This window comes from Sminthopsis crassicaudata, chromosome 1 (assembly GCF_048593235.1).
Source record: "Sminthopsis crassicaudata isolate SCR6 chromosome 1, ASM4859323v1, whole genome shotgun sequence".
Lineage (NCBI taxonomy): Eukaryota > Metazoa > Chordata > Mammalia > Dasyuromorphia > Dasyuridae > Sminthopsis > Sminthopsis crassicaudata.
The window spans coordinates 173,529,018-173,550,764 of NC_133617.1; the positions used below are offsets into that span (position 1 = coordinate 173,529,018).

The 21,747-nt window shown below is 35.3% G+C and overlaps 1 protein-coding gene across 2 annotated transcripts in view; it reads left to right on the plus strand.

Annotated features, from left to right (window-relative positions):
* Positions 1 to 15,450: 15,450 nt before the first annotated feature.
* Positions 15,451 to 21,747, plus strand: part of TMEM170B (transmembrane protein 170B) — a 47,345-nt gene continuing 41,048 nt past the window's right edge. The window contains exons 1-2 of one of the 2 annotated variants that reach the window (XM_074271714.1): positions 15,451 to 15,494; positions 15,719 to 16,322. In XM_074271714.1, the coding sequence (XP_074127815.1) occupies positions 15,965 to 16,322 (358 nt within the window). In that variant the 5' untranslated portion in view covers positions 15,451 to 15,494; positions 15,719 to 15,964. Of the gene's footprint in view, positions 15,495 to 15,611; positions 16,323 to 21,747 lie in introns of those variants that run through there. The other variant, XM_074271703.1, reaches the window with a different exon arrangement.

Genomic DNA, 21,747 nt, shown 5'->3' on the forward strand with positions numbered 1-21,747 from the left:
GTCACACCAGAAAGACTATCATAAAAGGAAACAATACATTTTAGAATAGTCATTATATGAAAAAACTTAAGAACAAATAGTATCCTACTTTCTTTTCCTCACTTTTGTCTACTACTGCTCTCCCACTTCCAATCCTACATATTAAATTGTGTGTGCCTGGGATTTTCTTAAACTTACAACAAAATACTGTTCCTTAAATTCCCTAAGTATCTGCTCCATTCCAACCACCAGTAATACAACTTAAGTATTAATATCTGAACCTGCTTTATGAGACCACAGACCACACTTGGGGAAAGATGTCTTTTAGCAAACACAGGGTGAGCATTGTTGGGGTGTTTTGGTATTCTTAATCAGCTACAGGTTTGACTAAAGAATTTCTCAGGTGTTTTACAATTTTGAGATTTCTTCATCATAGAAATTCCTATAATGTTCCTAATATATACCATGCTAGGGATTACTCTAATCTGGTTTTGATTAGAGTAATATGGGAAACTGAGGCTCGAGATTCCAGGTGAAAAACGTTTTTGCCCTCCTGTGACTACAAAATCAATCTTTATGCCCAACGTGGTACACTAAATAACTAAATTTTTCATCCAGATATTTCTTCTACTCTGTAAAGGCCAGAAGGAATAGTGGGCTCTTCTTGCTTTCCTCTATCTCTTATAGGTCATACTTCTATTATTCCTCCTTTGATGAACTTTTCTGAAATCCATGCTGTCTGCTTCTATCTAATGACTTTCAATGATTTTAGCAACTAACTCAATCTCCTGCCCCACTCCATATAATATTTCTGTCAGTGACTTCTATTCATTTCGATGACTCTCCAAACAAACCAATACCTCAATTCCTCAAGCAATTTAACTCTAATGTTGTTATTTATTCCACTATAGTCTCAAACATGTTTTAAACTTTACTGTCTCTAAGAATTAACAAAGATATTAAAAAACCTGTAATAAACTCATTTCACCATTGACAGCAGCTGACACATTTGGACTCAAACATCATTGTGCTGGATATCCTGCATGAGGAAGTACAACTAACACTGAAGAAACTAGAATGGCAAAGTCAGACTAGATCCACTGTGGTGCATGCCTGGTGCTGGGCCAAGCTAACCTAGCACCTTCTGGTGATATGTGTTCTAGCTCAGTATTGAATGACATACACTTTGGGATGATGAAAAATTTCCTTTACTGGTCCCTACTCTGAATCTGCTACTGTTCTAGGAAGCTTTGTATGCATTTCAATACCTCTATCATAATATATTTCAACAACTTTGTCACCTACTTCTTAAAAAACAAAAAAGATTGTTCTATATCTAAAATATTCAACAAAACCAATAGTGCTTATTTGAGCAATAAACATCAATAGCACAATATTCAAAACTGTATGCTATTGATACATTGCAAATACACTGTAAGCAAATATACAAGTTGATATCACTACAACAAATTCAAATTTTGAACAATATCAATAATACTTTTTCCCCTGCACCAAAAAAGGCAACTTTTCTAACAGCGTGTAGTTAATAAAATGCTTCTTTATGCCCATAACCATCTCATTTTAACATCTCATTAATATAGTACATCAACGAATAGATGTATTTTAACATTTTGTATAGAAATATTTTATATGGCAATGCACTGATGAGGGAGGAAGGAGGGAAGGATTGTTCTTGAACCAAAATAAAATTGAACATAAAATTGAAAAAGTAGAACTTTCCTAAAATCAAAACTATAAAAATTAAAATAGTAACCAGAAAGTATAAAATAAGTGTATCTAGGAAATGAAAACCAAAAATAAAAAAATATTTTAAAAATATTCTAGAATAGCCTTGTCAAAATATAAAGAAAAAAATAAAAAGTTCAGAAAGAGGTGGTAAAGAGACATAAGAAAGTTAAAAATAAAAGACTAAGACAAAATTTAAATATCAAAATAAAAAAAGATCAGTGAATAGGCACTGAAATATTCAAAGTTGTATAGCTGAGTTATGTAGGCACAAGAAAGATGAATGCAACAAGTTTCTTCCAACCAGCAGCAATAAAAACTAGGCTAAAAATCAGCTCAAAACTCAAAAATATCATTAACAATTCCAGTTGTAAGAGGATTAAAATAACTTTTCAAAAATGAACAAACAAACCAAAAACTTACCAAAAGGAGAGAAAATAACAGAAAAAAACTGGAATAACACTTCTAAAAATTATCTGTCACCCTGTGAGTATCCCATCACTACTATCACGAGGACCAAGGGACCAATAAAAGGATACTTCATCTTCTCAAAGTTAAAGTCCCTCAGTCATAAACTAGAGCATATCTGGCACAGAGTTACTAGGGGAGCCTACACATTCTTCATGAGATAGTTAAACATGGTTCTATCTCCATGCATAATCCATGAAATATTCTATACTTGAAACCTTTCATTACACAAGGATACAGAAAAGTGATCTATCATAGAGGTAAAATGCTTTGTAGGGCATTGAAGGATAAATTCTTAAAGTATTTGGAAAAAGGGAAGATACCAAAAATGTGGCAGACAGCTTAGGCTTTATTTCCATTTTTAAAAGGTAATCAAGAGGCCAGAAATAACTATGAATACATATCTCCATTTTTTCATCTTTACAAAATTTTAATGAGAGTAATCTATTATACCCATTAAATACATTGTTCTCTGGTATGACTGTTCCTTCTAAGGTTCCTTTACTATATTAACCATAACCAACCTCCAAGTATAGATTGTTTTTGAGCCCTCTTCTCCTTTCTTAGTTATCTCATAAGGATTCATGGATTATCTAATTATCTAACACAAATTCTTGTGACAAAACTTCATTTATGCTCAATATTTCATTTACTCTACTTTTAGTATCTCTCTATCTCATCTCCCGCAGTAACTTCTAAATCTTTTTTCTTTCCTCAAACCATGATATCTTTCCATACTCCATACTATAGCAAAAAATCTAGATGAATCCTTCAGAATGTCTTCCTCATTTTCATTACAATTATCCCTTCCATATAGTGACATCATGGTGTCAATATATCACAGGTTAGCATAAGAAATTAAATGGGAATTTTGGGGGAGTTTTGTGGAAGTTGCAGATAAGGCTGGTAGATGACACAGAAAAAGTTTAGAAACTCAAAAATGCACTATATACATGTATAATATTATATAATATCAACATATTTTATCTTTTGATACCATAACAATTAAGACGTCTTCTCTGGTACAAAATTGGGGGGGGGTGTCAAAATTTTTTATGTAGACTTTCCAGATCACAGGAGTGCTGAGTTCTATAGAATATGGGAAGGATATCTATATACTTTATGCTATATTCTGATAAACTACTTCGGTAGATGGGCTAAATCAGATTAAGAGTAGCCAATTGGCTTTAAACCCATTGGTGAGTTAAGGGGATGCATATTTCAAGTATGTGAAGACTTCTCCTGGCAGAATGGGCAGTCAAGAACAGTTTGTTCTAATGGTTATCAAGGTGCTGGAGCAAGATTGTGGAGCACTTAGAGCAAGACAATGAAGATGCTAAGATTAACCATTGCATCCTGGGCTGTCCCCAGTCCTCCTGACTTCTGTCTTCTTAGTGGACTTTGTTGACTCTGGAAGAGAGAGTGAGGCTGATGATTTGCACAACTCTGCCTTATTTAAATTCAATTCATACACAAGTCAAGACATTACTCATTTGTGATGTCACTAGTCTTCAAAAAATGAAGGATGAACAACAATATGAAGTCCCCTTAGATGAAGCTTTCTTCTGGCTTTCAATTGACTGACACCTTTATGGAATCCAAAGCTATCACTTTTTTTTTTTTTTTTTTTTTTTTCTGCTGTAAAGGTTCAGAATGCCTGATGATTCCTTTTCCTAAACTATTGATACTCCTAATTGAATGTATTATTTCCTGTTTGTCTAACCTCTCTTAGTCTAGCTGTATGCACTATCTGCTACTGGTTCGACTCTTATCTTATAACATAGGTAATGGGAGGGGGAGGAAAGAAGAGATAAATTTTCTTTCCCTCATCCCTTTCTCCAAGACAATTTCTTCTCAGAGATCTAACTCCAACTCTAGGCCTGGAATCCTCCAAAAATGGAATCCCCCATCCCTTAATTGATTTACTATTCCCTGGGAAACTCCAAATTTGCTGGGGGTTTTGTTTGTTGTTTGTTTGTTTGTTGGTTTTGTAGTACATAACCCAAAAGTCATAATTTGATCTTCTCAACCAAATACAAGATATTTTCTGTTTAACATCTTTTTTAAAAAGTCATTCATAATGTCACTAAAGACTGGTTCACACCTACTTAACACTTTTTATCGGTTAATTAAATGACAGTCTGGACTGTCTATGATGACATTAATTGGGTTGAAGATAAAACCCTATCCTTACAACAGTATTGTAAATATAACATGAGTCATTCAACGATTATTTTTGACTATTGAAATTTTTTTTAAAAATTGGTCTGATAAAATTATTTTCAAACCAGGATCTATTTATCAATATCATCTTTTCTTTTCCATCGTTACTTGTATGACATCTGATTAAACTAAATAGACATTTCTTAAACATTTATCACATGTAAGATATATTATTGCTAGAGTATGGGACCCTGCCAAGAGGGAGTATAGAGGCCACCTCGACCTTTGGTGCATAATAAGTTTTCTGCCATGTTGAAGAAATGCTCTTGTTGAGCAAGGAGCAGGGATGCATGGCATAGGAACAGGTTTTGACCTGAGGGTCACAGCTAGTTGCTCATGAACAGGGATGCTTTAATAAGGCCTCTCACCTGTGAGCAAGTTGCTAAATTGCTGGATTGGCTCTCCTCCCATTGGCAGATACCATGCATACACAAAGCCCACAAGCTGCTTCTCTGAATGGTGATTGGGGATTGCCTATTGTCCACAAGCTGATCATGCTTGCAAAAATGTACGTCAAAAAGGCTGTAGGGCATAGTAAACTGGAGCTCTTTTCACACTCTATGAATCTCCTGCCTTATTCATTTCTTCTCTGAGATCAAAGGGGTCATATACTTTGATCTCTTAAGATTGCCATAACATATTATTAGATCCTGTGGATAGGAAACAATAAAAATAAAACAGCCTTTTTGCCCACAAGAAGCTTACTATCTATTAAGGGGAATCAAGATACACAAAGAATAAATTTAGGTTTAACTTGTAAGGAAAATATTACCACTGGAGCTATCAAAAGGTGAATAGACTATCTCAGTGAAACAATTAATTTCTTCTCACTAAAGATCATTAAACAAAAAAGATGACTAGTTGTGGGGTACTTCTAGAGGGGATTGATTTTCAAATATGGGTTATACCTTATGGATTTCAAAGTTCTTTTCTAATTAAAAATTTGTGAAATAAGTATAAATTAATTTAAATAATTATTATACCTAATAGCACTAAAAAAATAGAGTAATAAGGGAAGACTTCACAGACTAATTAGCTCATGAATTAAGTTTTGAAAGGGCACAATTAAGGAAGAAAGTATGTCCCAGGAATGAGAAAACAGCTAGTGTGAATATATGGAAGTAAGATATGGACCACTTAGTTCAAAGAGCAGATGGGAATTCCAATTTGCCTGGAACATTAAAAAAATGAATATGAAGAGGGAAAATGAAATATATGTGGAAAAATAAGTTATAGAGAGAATTGAGGGCTTTTAAATGTAAAACTGAAGAATTTATATTTTATCCAAAAAGGAATAGGGAGCTATTGAAAGTTTTTAATGAGAGAAGCAACATGATCAGGCATGTACTTTAGGAGTTTGGTTTTGTATGCAATATGTGGGAAACAGATTGGAAAGAGAAGAAGCAGATTAATTAGGAAGTTTTGATAGTCTAAATAAGAGATGATGAAAATTTGAGGTAGAGCACTGGTTTTCTAAGTGGAAAGAAAGGAGGAGTGCAACAGATGTTACTGAAGTAGAACTGACAAGACTTGGCAATTCCTTGGATATGGGTTTAAAGAAAACATAAGGGGGCAGCTAGGTGGCGCAGTGGATTAGTGAATTCAGGAGGACGGGAGCACCCGAGTTCAAATCTAGTCTCAGACACTTAACACTTCCTAGCTGGGTGACCCTGGGCAAGTCACTTAACCCCAGCCTCAGAAAACAAAACAAAACAAAACAAAAATCCATAAGAATCAAAGCTAAGTCTGAGGTTACAAATTTAGATGGTAATATCCTTGAATGAAATATGGAAGTTTCAATATAAAGATTTATAGGAAATATTGAGTTGTAGTTTAGATATGAGGAGTTTCAGATACTAGAGATTCTGACACAACATGAGGTAGAAAGGTCTAGCAGGAAGTGGATGATATATAACTAGAGTTTAGGAGAAGGATTTAGAATGGAATTATATATGTGTGTGTGTGTTTGTGTGTGTGTGTGTGTGTGTGTGTGTTTTACGTATGTTCCTATATTAGCATGAGAGATCGACAGAGACACAGAAAAGGATTAAAGGGGCAAGCTATGAGAGAAGATAGGGATCATTAGTAGTTTTGTCAAGAAGGCTGCTTCTTCCTCAGAAATTGAAAAGGAGATCTTAAAACTTCTTATTACAGATAATACTTTCTCTTGGCTTTAGTTAAATAGTACTTATCATTTTAAGAAAAGCTCCATTTATACCTGTGCTTTTCTAGTGTTTTAATAGGAATAAGTATTAGATTTTGCTAAAATCTTTTTCTGTATTTATTGATATAATTATATGATTATGGCCATTTATACTTATAGTTTTCCCAATATCAAACACGCTCAGGATTCCTCATATAAATTCAGTCTGATTATAGGATATGATCTTTATGATACATCTTGTAATGTCCTTGTTAGCTAGGGAAATTGACCTATCATTTTCTGAGTTTCTAATCTCCCTAGTTTAAATATCAAAACATTTATGTCATGGAAGGAATTTGGAAGTATTTATTCTTTACCTATTTTTTCAAGCAATTTATATTATATTGGAATTAATTGTTCTTTAAATATTTGTTAGAATTTGTTTGTAAATCCATCTGGTAATGGATTTACATCCAATCTCTACCACTCATTTTATTTATTTATTTTGTCATTTCAAGGCAATTGGGGTAATGTAATTTGGCCAAAGTCACATAGCTAGTAAGTACTAAGTGTCTGAGGTCATATTTGAATTCAGGTCCTCTTGACTCCAGGGCCAATGCTCTATCCACTGCATAATCTAGCCACCCTGCCTAGGTTTTTTTTTTTTTTTTTTTAATAACTTTTTTTGCTCCCTTTAAAATTTTTTTTTTAATTTTTTTTATTTTTCTAGGAATTCTTGTTGGGCTTTTCTAATATGCACTTTTTTCTTTGAGCTTTTGATTTTAGGTATTTTCAAGTCAAGTCTTCACATCATTTTCTTCTGAGGTTGTGTCTTGAGCTTCCATGTCAACATAGTGGATTTTTGTGGTCAGGTTTTGTTGTTGTTTTCTCATTTTTTCAGACTACTTCTTGACTTAAGGGTTTATATGAGAGCAGATTTCTGCTCACCTCTAGGGGTAGGGATCAGGGCTGCTTTCTGAGCTGCTTTCTTCTGTGAACTTATGCTATTTATAAACTTCCAAAATGGTGTGATTTAGGGGAAGATCTGGTAATTTCTCTCCATTCTGCTCTATGGTCCTTGCCAGATAGGGTCCTGTTCCATTATGATTGTGACCACTCCTCTCTACCTTGAAACTGTGACTTGAAATTGAGTAAAGGTGACAGAGCTGCAAATGGCAGCTTGTGCCTTAGGATCTTTTCTGTTTTTCACCAGATGTTCAATTTCCATATTTGTTTCTAGGGCACTACTACTGCCCCACAGCTGGTATCACTTCTGCTCAGCTACACTTTATTCTCAGCCAACCCCCACATTAGTTTCTGCAGACCTCACTTTCTCTCTTCCTAAACCATCCTGGACCAGAAAAAATAATTCAATCATGACTTTTTGTTCATTTTCCTGCTAAGAATTTTTTTTTTATTCATTTTTCCAAATTATCCCCTCCCTCCCTCCACTCCCTCCCCCCGATGGCAGGTAATCCATACATTTTACATGTGTTACAATATAACCTAGATACAATATATGTGTGTAAGTACCATTTTCTTGTTGCACATTAATTATTACCTGCTAAGAATTTGATATGACATACTTTTAAAGTTGATGTAGAAGGATATGTTGGGAGTACTTGGAAAAAATGCTGACTTGAGATGCCATCTTGGCTCTGCTGATCCAAGATGGTCTTCTAAGTTACTTTCCAATTTTAGAATTCTATGAGTTTATCAGTCAAATGTATTTGTTTTAATTAATTTGTAATAATACCATGAGCAAATGGACTCTTAGATGATGTTAAGGACAGCTCCTGCATCACACTAAGAGATTCAGAGAATCCAAGCAGTAGTTTTAAGCAGATTATTATCAGAAATTATGCATGGCACTATGTTAAACTCTATAGAGATAGATGTATCATTTCCCTTCCCAATTTTCAGCTTCCTACCCCTAAATTCCAAAGATTGCATGAAAACCAAATAAAATGTAATTAAAAAGAAAAGACAGAATATTTAAATTTTCTCACTTTGCCACCTGTCATATTTCTTTTAAATTTTATACATATGGCCCAGTAGCTAATTTAATTTCTTTTATTAGAGACATGGTATCATTTTTTCCATCCTCACTGATAATATATAAATTCAAATAAATCAGAGTTCCTTATTTAGTTTTGAACTAAACAAGATTGTGTAGAAATCAGAGGTGGGGAGATGCCTATTTTGTGTGCAGATATTCATGGAAAAAGTAGGACTATGAAGATACAGGGGATGAAAGTCCAATAAATCACAAATATGCTTACATGAAACTTCAATTCCTACAATAAGGATATGTCAACATCACAAAAGGAACAAGATAAAGATGGAACACATTTGTAGATCTGTAAGCAGTTACCTTCTTTTTCATCTGAAACCAGTATTTCATCTAGCCTGGAAGGAAATCACTAGCTCATTTATGGTTGGTCTTTCAACTTGGTAACTTGTTACCTACTAGGGAGATGGAAATTTTGCAAATTTTTTTTTTACCTGAGAATTTTCAAATTATTAAATCTCTAGCATTAGCAATCAAAAAAGATTATCTTTTCTTTTGTAACTATTTAAGCAATTTCCATTTTCTCTTTAAAGAATACGTATTCCCACTTACTCTTATAGTTTCTTTGTAGAAAGCATATTTTCAGTACAATGAAATTTTATTTTCTCTCTTTAGTTCACTGTAGAGAAATCTCTTGACTGAGGAATATGCTTTATATATATATAAGATCTCTATAGAGATGAAAGGTAATTGTGAGATTTTTCTTCTATTTCTAACATTTGTCCTACTTGAATTTGTTTTTATTCTAGAGAAACAGCTGGCATAACATTTGTTTTTGTGGATTTAAAAAATTATGTACTTGTGTGATGGCAAAAACAAACAAAAAAAGAAATTGGTAAATGACTATCTTGAAGTTTTTAAAGATAGGAGGATAATATTAAGAAGTTGGGTTCTATACCTGGATGTTTGCTTACAGAAGAGTCTCTTTCACTAAGTATTATTTTTAGCATGTTGGACGTGACAAATTATAATATTGGCCTTTTTCTTTTAGTAATAGTTTTAATTTCCTTCCCTTTCCAAATAGGTGGAAACTACTTCCATACTCTATATAGTTCCTTCTCCCTCATCTTCTCTTATTTCTTTGGGAAAAAAAAGACTTATTCCAATTCTTTTTTTTCCCTCAGATCATAAACTCTAATTTTCATAGATTTACGATGCCAGTGTATTCTAGCACTACTGATTATGTAAGTCCATCCATTTATATAATGGAGGTAAACCAAGAAAACATTTTAAGTTAGTTGTTTAAAATTTGGAATGAATACATTTCCAACAACAATTCATATTTCCATAGCATTTGGGGGTTTATAAAATATATTCTTCAAGATAAGTCTATAAGGTAGATAATAAAACATTATTCCAATTTTTCATGAGGAAACTGAAACACAGACTGTTTGTTAATCCCTAATATACTTGAATATTTCTGGAACATTTATGTGAAGCTAAAGGCCCAGGATGTCTCACTTAAAAAAAAAAAAAAAAAAAAAAAAGACTTAAGAGACTTTAAGACTTCTATGATGCTGATTGCAAGAGAGGAATATGAGATTGGGAGTAAAAAGAAGTTTAACCAGGATTTGTTTGAAATTAGTGGGACAGTTGAGGCACTCACCATTCAAGGGGAGGGGAAAGTAAGGCTGACATTTAAATTCTATAATCCTAAATATGCTAGTTGGTAGGATGTGTTAGCCAAAGAGAAATCTATACTACATGCCTTAAATGCTTTAGCTTTTTAAGGGAACTCATAATTAAATCTTTGATGCTGTCAATTCTTAATTTAAAGTTGGTAAATGTAGATCTGGCCCTAATACTACTTTCATGACTTTGAGAAAATCAATTAACTTTTCACAGCCCCAAGTCTTCCATCAGTAAAATCAGCTTTCTATCCCTTTTATTACTAAAATTCTATTAATGGATTTCATTGAAATCTCAAAGTATTAAATATATATATATATATATATATATATATATATATACATATATATATATACACACACATGCATATATATATACACACACACACACTATATAAAATATGTTAACATATTGGCTTATATGGAATAAAGAAGATGGTAAAAAAAGTTTGGCAGATGTTAGATTAATAAATGTATTCTTTAGGGTTGGAGCCATCCTTGTGAGTAGTTTATGATGCAGGGACAAATGAAATATAATGATAGATGCCATGGTTATATAGAGCACCCTTAAAAAACTGGATAGAGTAGGAAATAGATTTGAAAATTATGCTTGTCTTGATACCATAGTATTCTCTGTGTATGTTTTAAAAGCTTTTCTAATGAGCTTATTGTAGTAAAATTAGCAAGAAGAATACTTAATAATATGTGTGTTTTTCTATTTACATGCAAGTATATTTGGAAGGGGTTGTATATATTGGTTAGATAATATATGAAATCACAGGGCTGAAACAATCCTAGAGAAATCACTTGCTCTCTCACTTACTTCCTTACATGAGTGTGTCAAATCCACCCACACTGAAAAGATGTGTATTATTTCAGAGAAAGAAATTCCAAGATTTTCATTTATAGGGATGGGTTTTAAGAAGGGACACTGAGATGTAGATTTGAAGTCCAGAGCAACTCATTTCACTTTCTAGTGCTTTTCTCATTTTCTCAATCAATATAATTAGGGAGTTGGACTAAATGATGTCTAAGATTTCTTTGACCTCTGACAGTCTCTGGTTCTATGATGGATTTTTTTGGCATCTCATAAGCCTTGCTTTTGAAGACAATTATAATTAACTTGAGATGAGATAGTTTTTCATGATGTAGCCTTTAAAATGGTTATGTTAAAAGGTTTCTAGACATAAATAAAATGCCATAAATATATTTACTAAACATAGGTCTGTCTTATTTCTAGAGAGAAATGATGAGTTGCCAGAAAGCATTTATTGTTTTGATATCTTCTTTCATGTTCAGATTTTAAGATTTAAGTGCTATTTCTTTGTGTTTTTTAAAAATACTTGTGAACAATTTTAAAAGTGTGAAGCAAGTAAAATCTAACTGGTTTGGATTTTTTTAAGTACACAAGTACACCCTCTAGGTTATGTGTTTTGAATGAGAATGAGCTATAATGAAAATTTCAAATAAACTACTTAAAAAACATCCTTGACATAAATGAAAAAGTAAATGAAATCTTGCTGGGTTTTCTGTACTATATGTAATCCTGAGTTCTTAGTGTCTTCTACCCCAGATCAATTTATATTTATTTTGTGTATATCCTGTATTTATTGACTGAGAACTTTTACATTCTTTCTCTTCCCTACCTCAACTCCTATAGAATGTAAAATTATCAGCCAAGACCATCTATATGCCTACTACCTAGAATACTATCTGCCACACAGAGGAGCTTAGGATGCCTGTTAATTTATTGATACAGTGCTGTAAAATCATGGATCATATGGATATAGAGGCACCATGGAGTAGTTGTAGAAAGCTTGTCTTGGAGGTAGGAAAATTATTTTTCTCTCTCTGACAAATTTTAGCTATTAGAACCTAGATAAATACCTAACCAAAGGATCTGACTATTGATTGCTCTAGGAAAGTCTTTTAATATTATCAATTAGAGGAAGTATCCATCTATGAAGGGAGAAGGTGAGGAGGTTGGAGGTGAAAAGAATTTCTCAAAAATTTCCAAATCAGTAATTACAAGTTGAGACCAAAATCCAAATAGATATACTGAACATAGATTTGTACAAGACTCAAAACAATCAGCCAAGTTGAGCTGGCTTTCTAGTCTCCTTTCCTCTCCCTCCAAGATCTGAAGAAGATGGTAATAGGACAATGAGAGGCAGTGTGATAAGGTAGAAAGCTCTACAATAGGAGTTGAGTTAACAAAGTTTCAGGTCCTACTTTTGCAGTTATTTGAATGAACTCACCTAAGTCATTTATTTCACACCTATAGGTTTCTGGTTCCTTCTTTTGTAAAATGAGGGAATTAGACTAAATGATCTCTTAAGATCCCTTTGCAAACATTTCAGTTTGATGGCATGAGATTTTAGAGATGGGAGGGAACTTAAAAGTTCATCTGATCTGATTAGCTTATTGTACAAAGGGGAAACTGAGTCCCAGAATAAATAGCAGAACTGACATTTGAACTCTTCTCTTCAGACTCTAGATCTAGTGTTATTAAATTTAGTTTCTTTGAGGCTAGATCATCAAGCAACCCTGCATAGAATTAATTTCAATCATTCTTTTTTTTAGGGCATAGCCACAACTTTTAAGTTATCAGTTCATAAGCGATATGGTTACTTAAACTGCTGTTTTCTAACAAAGATATTGTGACATTTTGTTATATTGCTACAATCTGGGTTTCTTCACTTCCCTAACATCTATTTTGATCAACAGAATGAAGTGTGGAAGTATGGTAAACACATTAGAAATAGGAGAGAAAATGATTGATGTGTGTTAATGTAATGTTCAATACACTTGATTACGGGCTGATGTCTAAGAGGATATCTGATGTTCAGTGTTAAATGTAAGCCCCCAAAGTTATATAAACACACACACATTCAAATACTGTTATCTTGGATAAGTCACTTCATCTGCTCTGTCCTTAGTTTCTTTATCTGTAATTTTAGACATTCAATGATTTCTGAGATACCCTCTTTCTTTAACTTCCAGTGGAGTACCTATGAGAATACATAATAGTGAATAAAATCATAGTTTCTATGGTCCAGTAGTTAGAGCATGATAATTAAAAGTAAAAAATCAAATTGAAAATACATTATATCATTATACTCCTATCTGTTGGTCACTAGGGTAATATCTAATTACTCTTTTGAAAATCAAAGAATATTGCAAATTGGGTAACCTGTAAGGCAAATTTCAATGTGGTAGTGGTGGGGGAAATGAAAGTATAATTTGTTTACGTGATTGTGTGTGTGTGTGTGTGTGTGTGTGTGTGTGTGTGTGTGTGTACTAGTAGGCTGGAGCTGGGGTAAAAATAATAGCCCAGAAGTATCTAGGCAGGATGCAAGAAACTTTTAGGAAAAAAGAGAGGCAATTTCTGAATGATTGTGAGAAGGAAAGTCTGATGAGAAGGAAGAGGGATGAAGGACTGTGCAGATTCTTTTTCTTAGTCTATGTTTTGGGAAACAGAGAATAAGCACAGGAGCACAGAACTGGAGTTGAAAGGAACCTTAGAGACAACCTAGTTCAATCCATTTGGATACAGTCCAAAATAGCATCAGGGGTGATTTGAATTCTGTTACTCTGTAGCTAGAGGGAATACTCTTGCTTTTCTCCAGAACAAAAGAGATCATATGGTAAAGTTCTTAACATAGTGCTTGGCACAGAGCTGGTACTTAATAAATAACTGCTATTCCTTCCCTCTCCTTCATGTTATCTTGATCAGGGTGTCAAAATGATGAATTCCCTTCAGGAGAAAATTAGATTTCTATGAAGACCAGCAAGGAAGGAACATGAATGAAAGAGTTCTATGATCCTAGGTTTAGAAATGGAAGTAACTTTAGAATGTCATGTAGTCCAATCCCATAATGTGACAGATGAAGAAATTAATTTTTTAAAATTTAAGTTATATTTAGTTTTCTCAGATTCATGATTCCTGACAACTTGAAGGAAATTTTAAAGGCCTCATAAAAAAGAAAGTAATAAAATAGTAATGTCTTTTCTAATTTTCTAAAAAAAATCAGATTATCTAGCTGACTGTTTTCCTTTTCTATGAAATTTGATGCAAGCGATTGTTTCCCATCTTGCAATGAAGACATGGCAATGGAATGTATGTAGATTTCACTGCAGAATTGACATGAGAAGACAATTTCATCACTTGCAGTTGATACTTGAATTCATCAGACTTACATTGGTAAGAGTAGAAGTAATAGTTACTTGTAAGAAATTCTCAAATATCTTGTATACTCATGTATCTTTGGAAAACTACACCGAATAACATTAACGTACATATTTAAAATGCTGGTCACTTGTGTTAGATACGTGACAAAATCCATTCATTGTCATGTCCAACCTGAAAGAAAAAGGAATCACTGGAAATGGTTTTTAAAAATAGGACAAAAAATATATTTGTCCAGTGATGCTAGTAGGAAGAAAAAAAAGTTAAATATGTAAAAAAAATGTTATTTTATACTTTTTTGAGTTGTCTTATGTAAAAATATGCTAAAAGCCCTCTGCGGAAAAGTATATGCTATGGTGGCAAGTGAGTATTTTATGAAATTTTGCTTTATTTGGAAGGGAAGCAGGGAAACGAGATCTTCACATTTAGTTGTTAAGGAAAAGAGGTCTTGGATAAACGTTTCTGCTGCTCCTTTAGTATAAAAACACGCTCCTTTTCAGGTAAGGATTCCTATGAAACACTCACGGCACCTCGCCCTCCCACAAACAGAAGGGCGGAAAAAATCCAGCACGGCTCAGATCGTCCGCATTCCCCTCCCCCTCCCCCTCCCCTCAGAACGCCACGGGAAAATCTTTAAACACATCCTTTTTGGGCGATGGGGGAAACCCGAATACATTTTCACAAGGCTCCGGACTGAGGAGGTTTCTTCAAAATGGGAATCCGCTCACCCCAAAGTCTCCGCTGCCGCTTCCCACTTCTGTTCCACTCAGCGTCCATGTCCACCCCCCCGCCACCTGCTTCCTCCGAAGGAGGAGGGATAAGTGTCAAAGGCTCAGGGTGTGTGTGAGCGTGTGTGTGGTGAACAGGAGGCGGAGTTTTCTTCCAACTCCCAATCAGGGCGGAGATCAAACCGGTGGCGCTGCTGACGCTTACCCCAGCCCCTCCCCTACCCCACCTTCCTCCACACACGCTCTGTGGAGCTCGCTTAAGAGAAAAGAGGCGAGCGAGCCGTGGGGGAGAACTGAGTGAGCATGCGCAACAGCTTGAGTAAGGCGGGGTTGGTGGCGCTAGAAATCCTTACGCGCGGGCGCGCAGGTGCGCGCGTGTGCGGGAGGGGGGGCGGCAGGGGGCTGTCGCCGGCCCCGGGTGGAGGGGGCGGTTCCTCGAGTGTCAAGGGCCGGCGGGCGGGCAGGGCGGGTGGCAGGTGCCGCCGCCGCCGCCGCCGCGGCCACCGGGTCCACCTTCTCCTTTGCCTCCTCCTCCTCTTCTAGCCTCCTCCTCCACGTCGTCTTCTGGCTCCCACGGCGATGAGCGGGATCCCGGCGGCCAGCGCACCTGCTTGCCGCTTGCTGTCACCCCGAGCTTCGCGGTCCGAGTCCGGCCTCCTCCTCGTCCCGCAGGGCCCCGCGGTACGCCGCTGCCTCTGAAGAGAAGCGGCGGCCTCCTGGCCTCTCCCCGGTCCTCCAGGGCCTGCGCTCGGGGGCCCCTTCCCTCCCCCGGCCCGCCCGCTGTCCTCAATGTCTTCCCGGCGGGAAGGGGGCTGCCTTGGAGACGCGCTGAGCAGCCCCCCCCGGCGGCCCCGCCGCAGCAGCAGCAGCAGCAGTAGCAGTAGCCGCCCCGGCAGCAGCAGCAGCGGCCCCCGCGGCGCCCCGCCCCCGGCCCCGGCCCCGGCGGCGGTGGCGGCCTGGAGGAGCCGACCCCCGGCCGCTGATCCCCGAGCCTCGCAGCCCCCGCCGCCCCGGAGCCGCGGAGAGAGCGGCGGGCGCCCCCCGGGGAAGATGAAGGCGGAGGGGGCAGATAATTCCATGATCAACCTGTCGGTGCAGCAAGTCCTGAGTCTCTGGGCCCATGGGACGGTGCTGAGGAACCTAACGGGTAAAGTCAGCGACCCCTGCCCCCCGGGGAGCCGGGCTGGGCCAATCCAGAGGGTGGGGACGGCCCCCGGGCAGCGATGTCCCGCCTCTGGGCTGGTGGTGACCCTTCTCTCTCACCCCGTTTGCCGTTTTGGGTCTTTACCTGCCCTCTCAGATGACCTTTTAAAAAATTCTTCCTGATAGAATTCCTTTGTGTTTCATTTTGTGCCTGTAAAAGCATCCAGAGAGAGGTCCATAGACTTTAACAGATTGCCATAGGCATCTATGAAACAAAAAAGAATCCGAACTTCTTAGGGTAAAAAGGAATACCCACTCCCACCCCTCATCTCTCACCCCCTTCTCCCCAGGTCCGTGAAAGATTTCCAATCTTGGAGAATAATAATGATAGTAACAGGAGCATGATAGTTCTCCAGGGTTTGAAGGGCGCTTTGTATTTATCATCTATTTGGTCCTCAATACAGTCTGTGAAGTAAGTTCTCTTTATTATTCTCATTTATAGAATTGAAAATATTGGCAAATAAAGGTTAAGTGAGGGCACAAAAACTAGTAACTATCTGAGACAGGATTTGAACTCTCGGCTTTCTGACACCCAAGTTGAGCAGTTTCTTCATTTCTAGCTAGATGTATTAATTCTATCTGGTCTTTCCTTTGGAGAATCTTAATATTATCTATCTCCCGCAGTCCCATTTACTCACTTCTTTGAGGTACCTTAAGAGTGTTTAGTCTCTGTTCCTCCTAGAGTTTTTGCTGTATGTAGGAATTATGATGAATGACGGAAGTTGTTTTTTTCCTAGGACATCTTTTCTTGGTCATTGTTAGCATTTGGGGGTAGGAAAGATTTTTAAAAAGAGATCAGATTTTTTTTTTTCTTCACATCTCAAGTAGTATAATGGAACTTAAATTGAGTGTAAAAAGTTGTCCAATTACTTCACCAATGTACCTTGCTCATGATGTAGATATTTGATTAATTATATTACAGTGGAAACAGTGCTGGGCCCAGGAGCTAATGAATGTGCTCATTATCTAGAAAGGGAAATGACTTAACTGCCTGTGATTTTGGTATATAATTTTCTGTAGAATTATATTTTGAGTTCACATCTAAGACAAGGAAGTTTGAACCCATATTTTAAAGCATAATAACTTAAATTAGAAACTTTTGCATTTCAGTCTAAGAGTAGTGTTTGGAGGGTCTTCCCTTCTCCCTTAGAAATTTTTATATTACCACATCATTGTTCCTTTATGCATCCACAGTTTTTAGAAATTAGTTTGATAATCGAATAAAGAAAATAATTATGATATACATATTATACATGGGAACTCACTTGGTTTTGTTTTATGAAGTATTTCATATGCAAGTCATGTTGCTTTTTTGTTAATATGCACATCTTTAAAAGCATATTTTTGATTACAAAAGGAAGAAATAACCATAACTATATGCATAGCTCTATAAAATGATTTTAGGTTTAAGAAGTTCAGTTGCTCTTTATGGCTACTCTATCACCAATTCAAAGAATAAACTTGAAAATATAGGATTTAATTATTGGAAATATCTTCGGTGCATTCTATTTTTTTGTAGAATGTGAGAAAAGGTAGTATAAAGAGTGCTTTTCTGATTCTTGAACATAAAATAAATTAATAAATTTAATATTTGATAGCATGTGGAATTAATTTATTCCAGAGAGTGGATAGAAGAATTTAAAGTGAATTATAGATAAGCATGCCTTAAAGGAAGTTATCCATCTTCAATTTGAAATTAACAAATTATTTTGGCTTTTAGGTTACTGATTGAGTTTTGAAACTATGTTATTAAAGATTGTCTTTGGACAAATTAGCATAAAGCTAATAATAGCTTGTAGTCTTAAGCTACGTACACCTTAAGAACTGGATGCTATTTGATGATTTAACTTTTAGTAAGAGCTGCAACCTAAAGAGAATCATATAAATCAAACTATTGCAGATTTCTCTTGTTTCTCCATGATTTGTTATGATTGTCAAATGTAATATCTTCTTCCACAGTTTAGCTAGAAGTAACTTCATTTTTCTGAAAATTAACTGAGGAACTACAAGGAAAAGAAAAAATAGACGTCTGAACAACCAAAATATATGGTCAGTCCTTCATTGGCCTTCAACTCAGAATCTTTTAAATCTTTCTTTACATACGGTTTTAACAAACTGTATTTCACCAACCTAAAAACAGCATATGAGATGGCTTAGGGGAAAACCTCCCATAGGCCCACCTACCACCAGCAGTATGAAGTGGTGAGTTTACTAGGTAGAGAACACAAGATTATAAATTTAGAGCTAGAAAGGTCTTCAAAAATCAGCTAATTCAATCCTCTTATTTTACAAGGGAAGAAACTTCTGAAGTCCAGGGAGGGCAAATAACTTGTCCAAGACCACATAAAAGAGCCACAGAGATATCATTCCAGTCCAGATCCTCTTATTCCAAACTCTGTATTTTTCCCCACAACACTTTGTTACCTCATGATTTAGAACCATTAACTGTGGATAAATAGACATACAGATTTCAGTAGGTTCTGAAAGTATATTTATGCAGTACATTGATCATTATTTAAAATGACCTGAAGTCATCAAAGAAAGGTTGTTAGATTTAACATACTCTGCTTAAGAAGACAAAATAGTATATATAACATTTTAAGAAAGATATTTATCCCCTAAAGTTAAAAAACAAGCTAATGAAATTGCTTTTTCTTTAAAGATTTAGATTTGGATTGAGAGGAAGAATTTACTAAGAGTATATATTTATAATCCTTCTTGTCTGTGAGTTGTTAGTATATCTGAAGTAGTTTAAATATTTTTACAAAATAGTAAATTAATTATTGTATTATTTTCAATGAATTAAAATATTATTCTTCATTAATAGTTCATATTTGTGGAACATTTTCCTTACAATAATGCTGTTATGCAGGAAGGCAAGTATTTATAACTTTTTTAATACAAGAGGAAGCTGAGTTTCATAGAAGTAAAATACTTTGACCAAAGCACCAAGATTCAAACTTGGTTCTAGCACTCTTAATACTGCTTTCCAACTTGTGAGTTTGTGTATTCTGGTGAAACTAGGGTATCCATTCTCTGCCATGTCTTTTTTTTTTTTTCCCAATCCTTGGCTATTTATATTATAATTACTGTCATACAAAGCTGAAAAATTAAAAGATTTAAAGAGGTTGAGAACCGTTGGATTTTATCATGTTGAGTATAGTAATCTTCAGTAATATAAAATGGTTTTATTTGAAGGCTGATGAATATCAGTTCATGAATCAAATACAAACAGTGGCAACAGTAAATATTCAAAATACTGAATTAAGAAGTTCTAACTTAAAATATTCACATAGGCTCAGAATGAATGATGGAAAAAGCATTTTATTAAGCACTGGGAATATAAATAGAAAAGCAAGAGAAACACTGTATTCAGTGTAGATATAGTTAGAACTCTAGCTGTAAGTAAGGAAATCAGAGATTAAAACAGTTTTTTACATTGTTACTTGAAATACTCCTCCTTAAAACATACAACTAATCTGGTTAAATTGTAATATTCATTGTATAATTGTGATCCTGTAATAATTCTTAGATTTAATCCCTGACAATAAAAAATTATATGCAACTCCAGGTCTCAGGACTCTGAAGAACAACTTTCTAGTTCCTAGTTCATAGGAGGGAGTAGCTTTCAAACTGTGGAATTAGGGTTTTTCTTAAATCAATTGTAAATCAAGATTTTTTTTTTAAAGTAAAGCTCTTAGTTTGATATGTCTTGAGTTACCGTTTAACAGGTCTTAAAATTAGGGTCTTCAAATAAATATAATTCAATAGCATTATTTTAATGATTACTAAGTCTCAAAGGTTATCAGTGAGTTGCTATTTGAGTTGTTAGTGGAACTGTCCACACTAATGAAAATATAGTTCTTGGAAATATATTACCAAAAAATGTCATCAGTTACGTTTTGAAATTTTAATAATAATATGATCTATTAAATATTCTGGTTAACATCTGGACACTGTATGTTAATATATAATCTCATCCGTCAGTACAAGTTGTTGTAACTCATTCATGTGTTCTCACTTTGTTGTGATTTATATTCATGTTCTTGCATAGAGAATCTACTCAACAAAAGTAGAAAATTTCTAGTATAGCCCTTGGCTTGTCCATTGGTTCTTTTTCGTTCTACGTGACTAATTCAAGTTTTTAGTTCATATATGGCTTTGATGGATGTTTATGTCACTTTGTGTGTGCAAACATGTTTGGTAACATGTTATCACTGCCTTATAAACTAGTCTTTTTTTTTATCAGGCAACTAAATACTATAGTAGTTAGAATGTTGGGCCTGGATTAAATTATAATTCACCTTCAAAATAGCTATGTGACCCTGGGCAAGTCACTTAACACATATTTCTTTTTTTTTTTTTTCCATTTGAAATCATTTTTTATTTTGTAAAGAATTTTAATATATTTAAATGTTCTGGTTTGGGGATTTTCTTTTTTTTTTTTATTTTAATTAAAGCTTTTTATTTACAAAGCATATGCATGGGTAATTTTTCCAACATTGACACTTGCATAACCTTTTCTTCCAAATTTTCCCCTCCTTCTCCCCACTCCCTCCCCTAGCTGGCAAGTAATTCAATACATGTTAAATATGTTGAAATACATGTTAGATCCAATATATGTATATTTATACAGTTATCTGTTGCACAAGAAACATCGGATCAAGAAGGAAAAAAAAAAGAAAAACGAGAAAGAAAACAAAATGCAAATGAATAAGAACAGAGAGAGTGAGAATGCTATGTCGTGTTCCATACTGTTGCCATGATTCTCTCTCTGGGTGTAGATGGCTCTCTTGATCACTGCACAAGTGGAACTGGTTTGAATCATCTCAGTGTTGAAGAGAGCCATGCCCATCAGAATTGATCGTTGTATATATCTTGTTGCCGTGTATTCATTTCATTTAGCATCAGTTCATGTAGGTCTCTCCAAGCCTCTCTGAAATCATCCTGCTGGTTGTTTCTTACAGAACAATAGTATTCCATAGCATCCATATACCATAATTTATTCAGCCATTCTCCAGTTGATGGGCATCCACTCAATTTCTAGTTTCTTGCCACTACAAAAAGGGCTGCCACAAACATTTTTGCACATGTGGGTCTCTTTCTCTCCTTCAAGATTTCTTTGGGATATAATCCCAGTAGAAATGCTGCTGGATCAATTTGATAACTTTTTGAGGATAGTTCCAAATACTTAGCATGAATTTAGTTAGTTTGCCCATTTGTAAAAAGTGGCTAGAAAATAATAGTTAGAAAATAACTACCTCCCAACAGTATTATGGAGATAAAATGAGATATTTGTAAGCATTTTGAATGTTATCTAAATACTGATTATCTTTTCCATTGCCCTTTGTGTCTCTTGTAATTTTGAT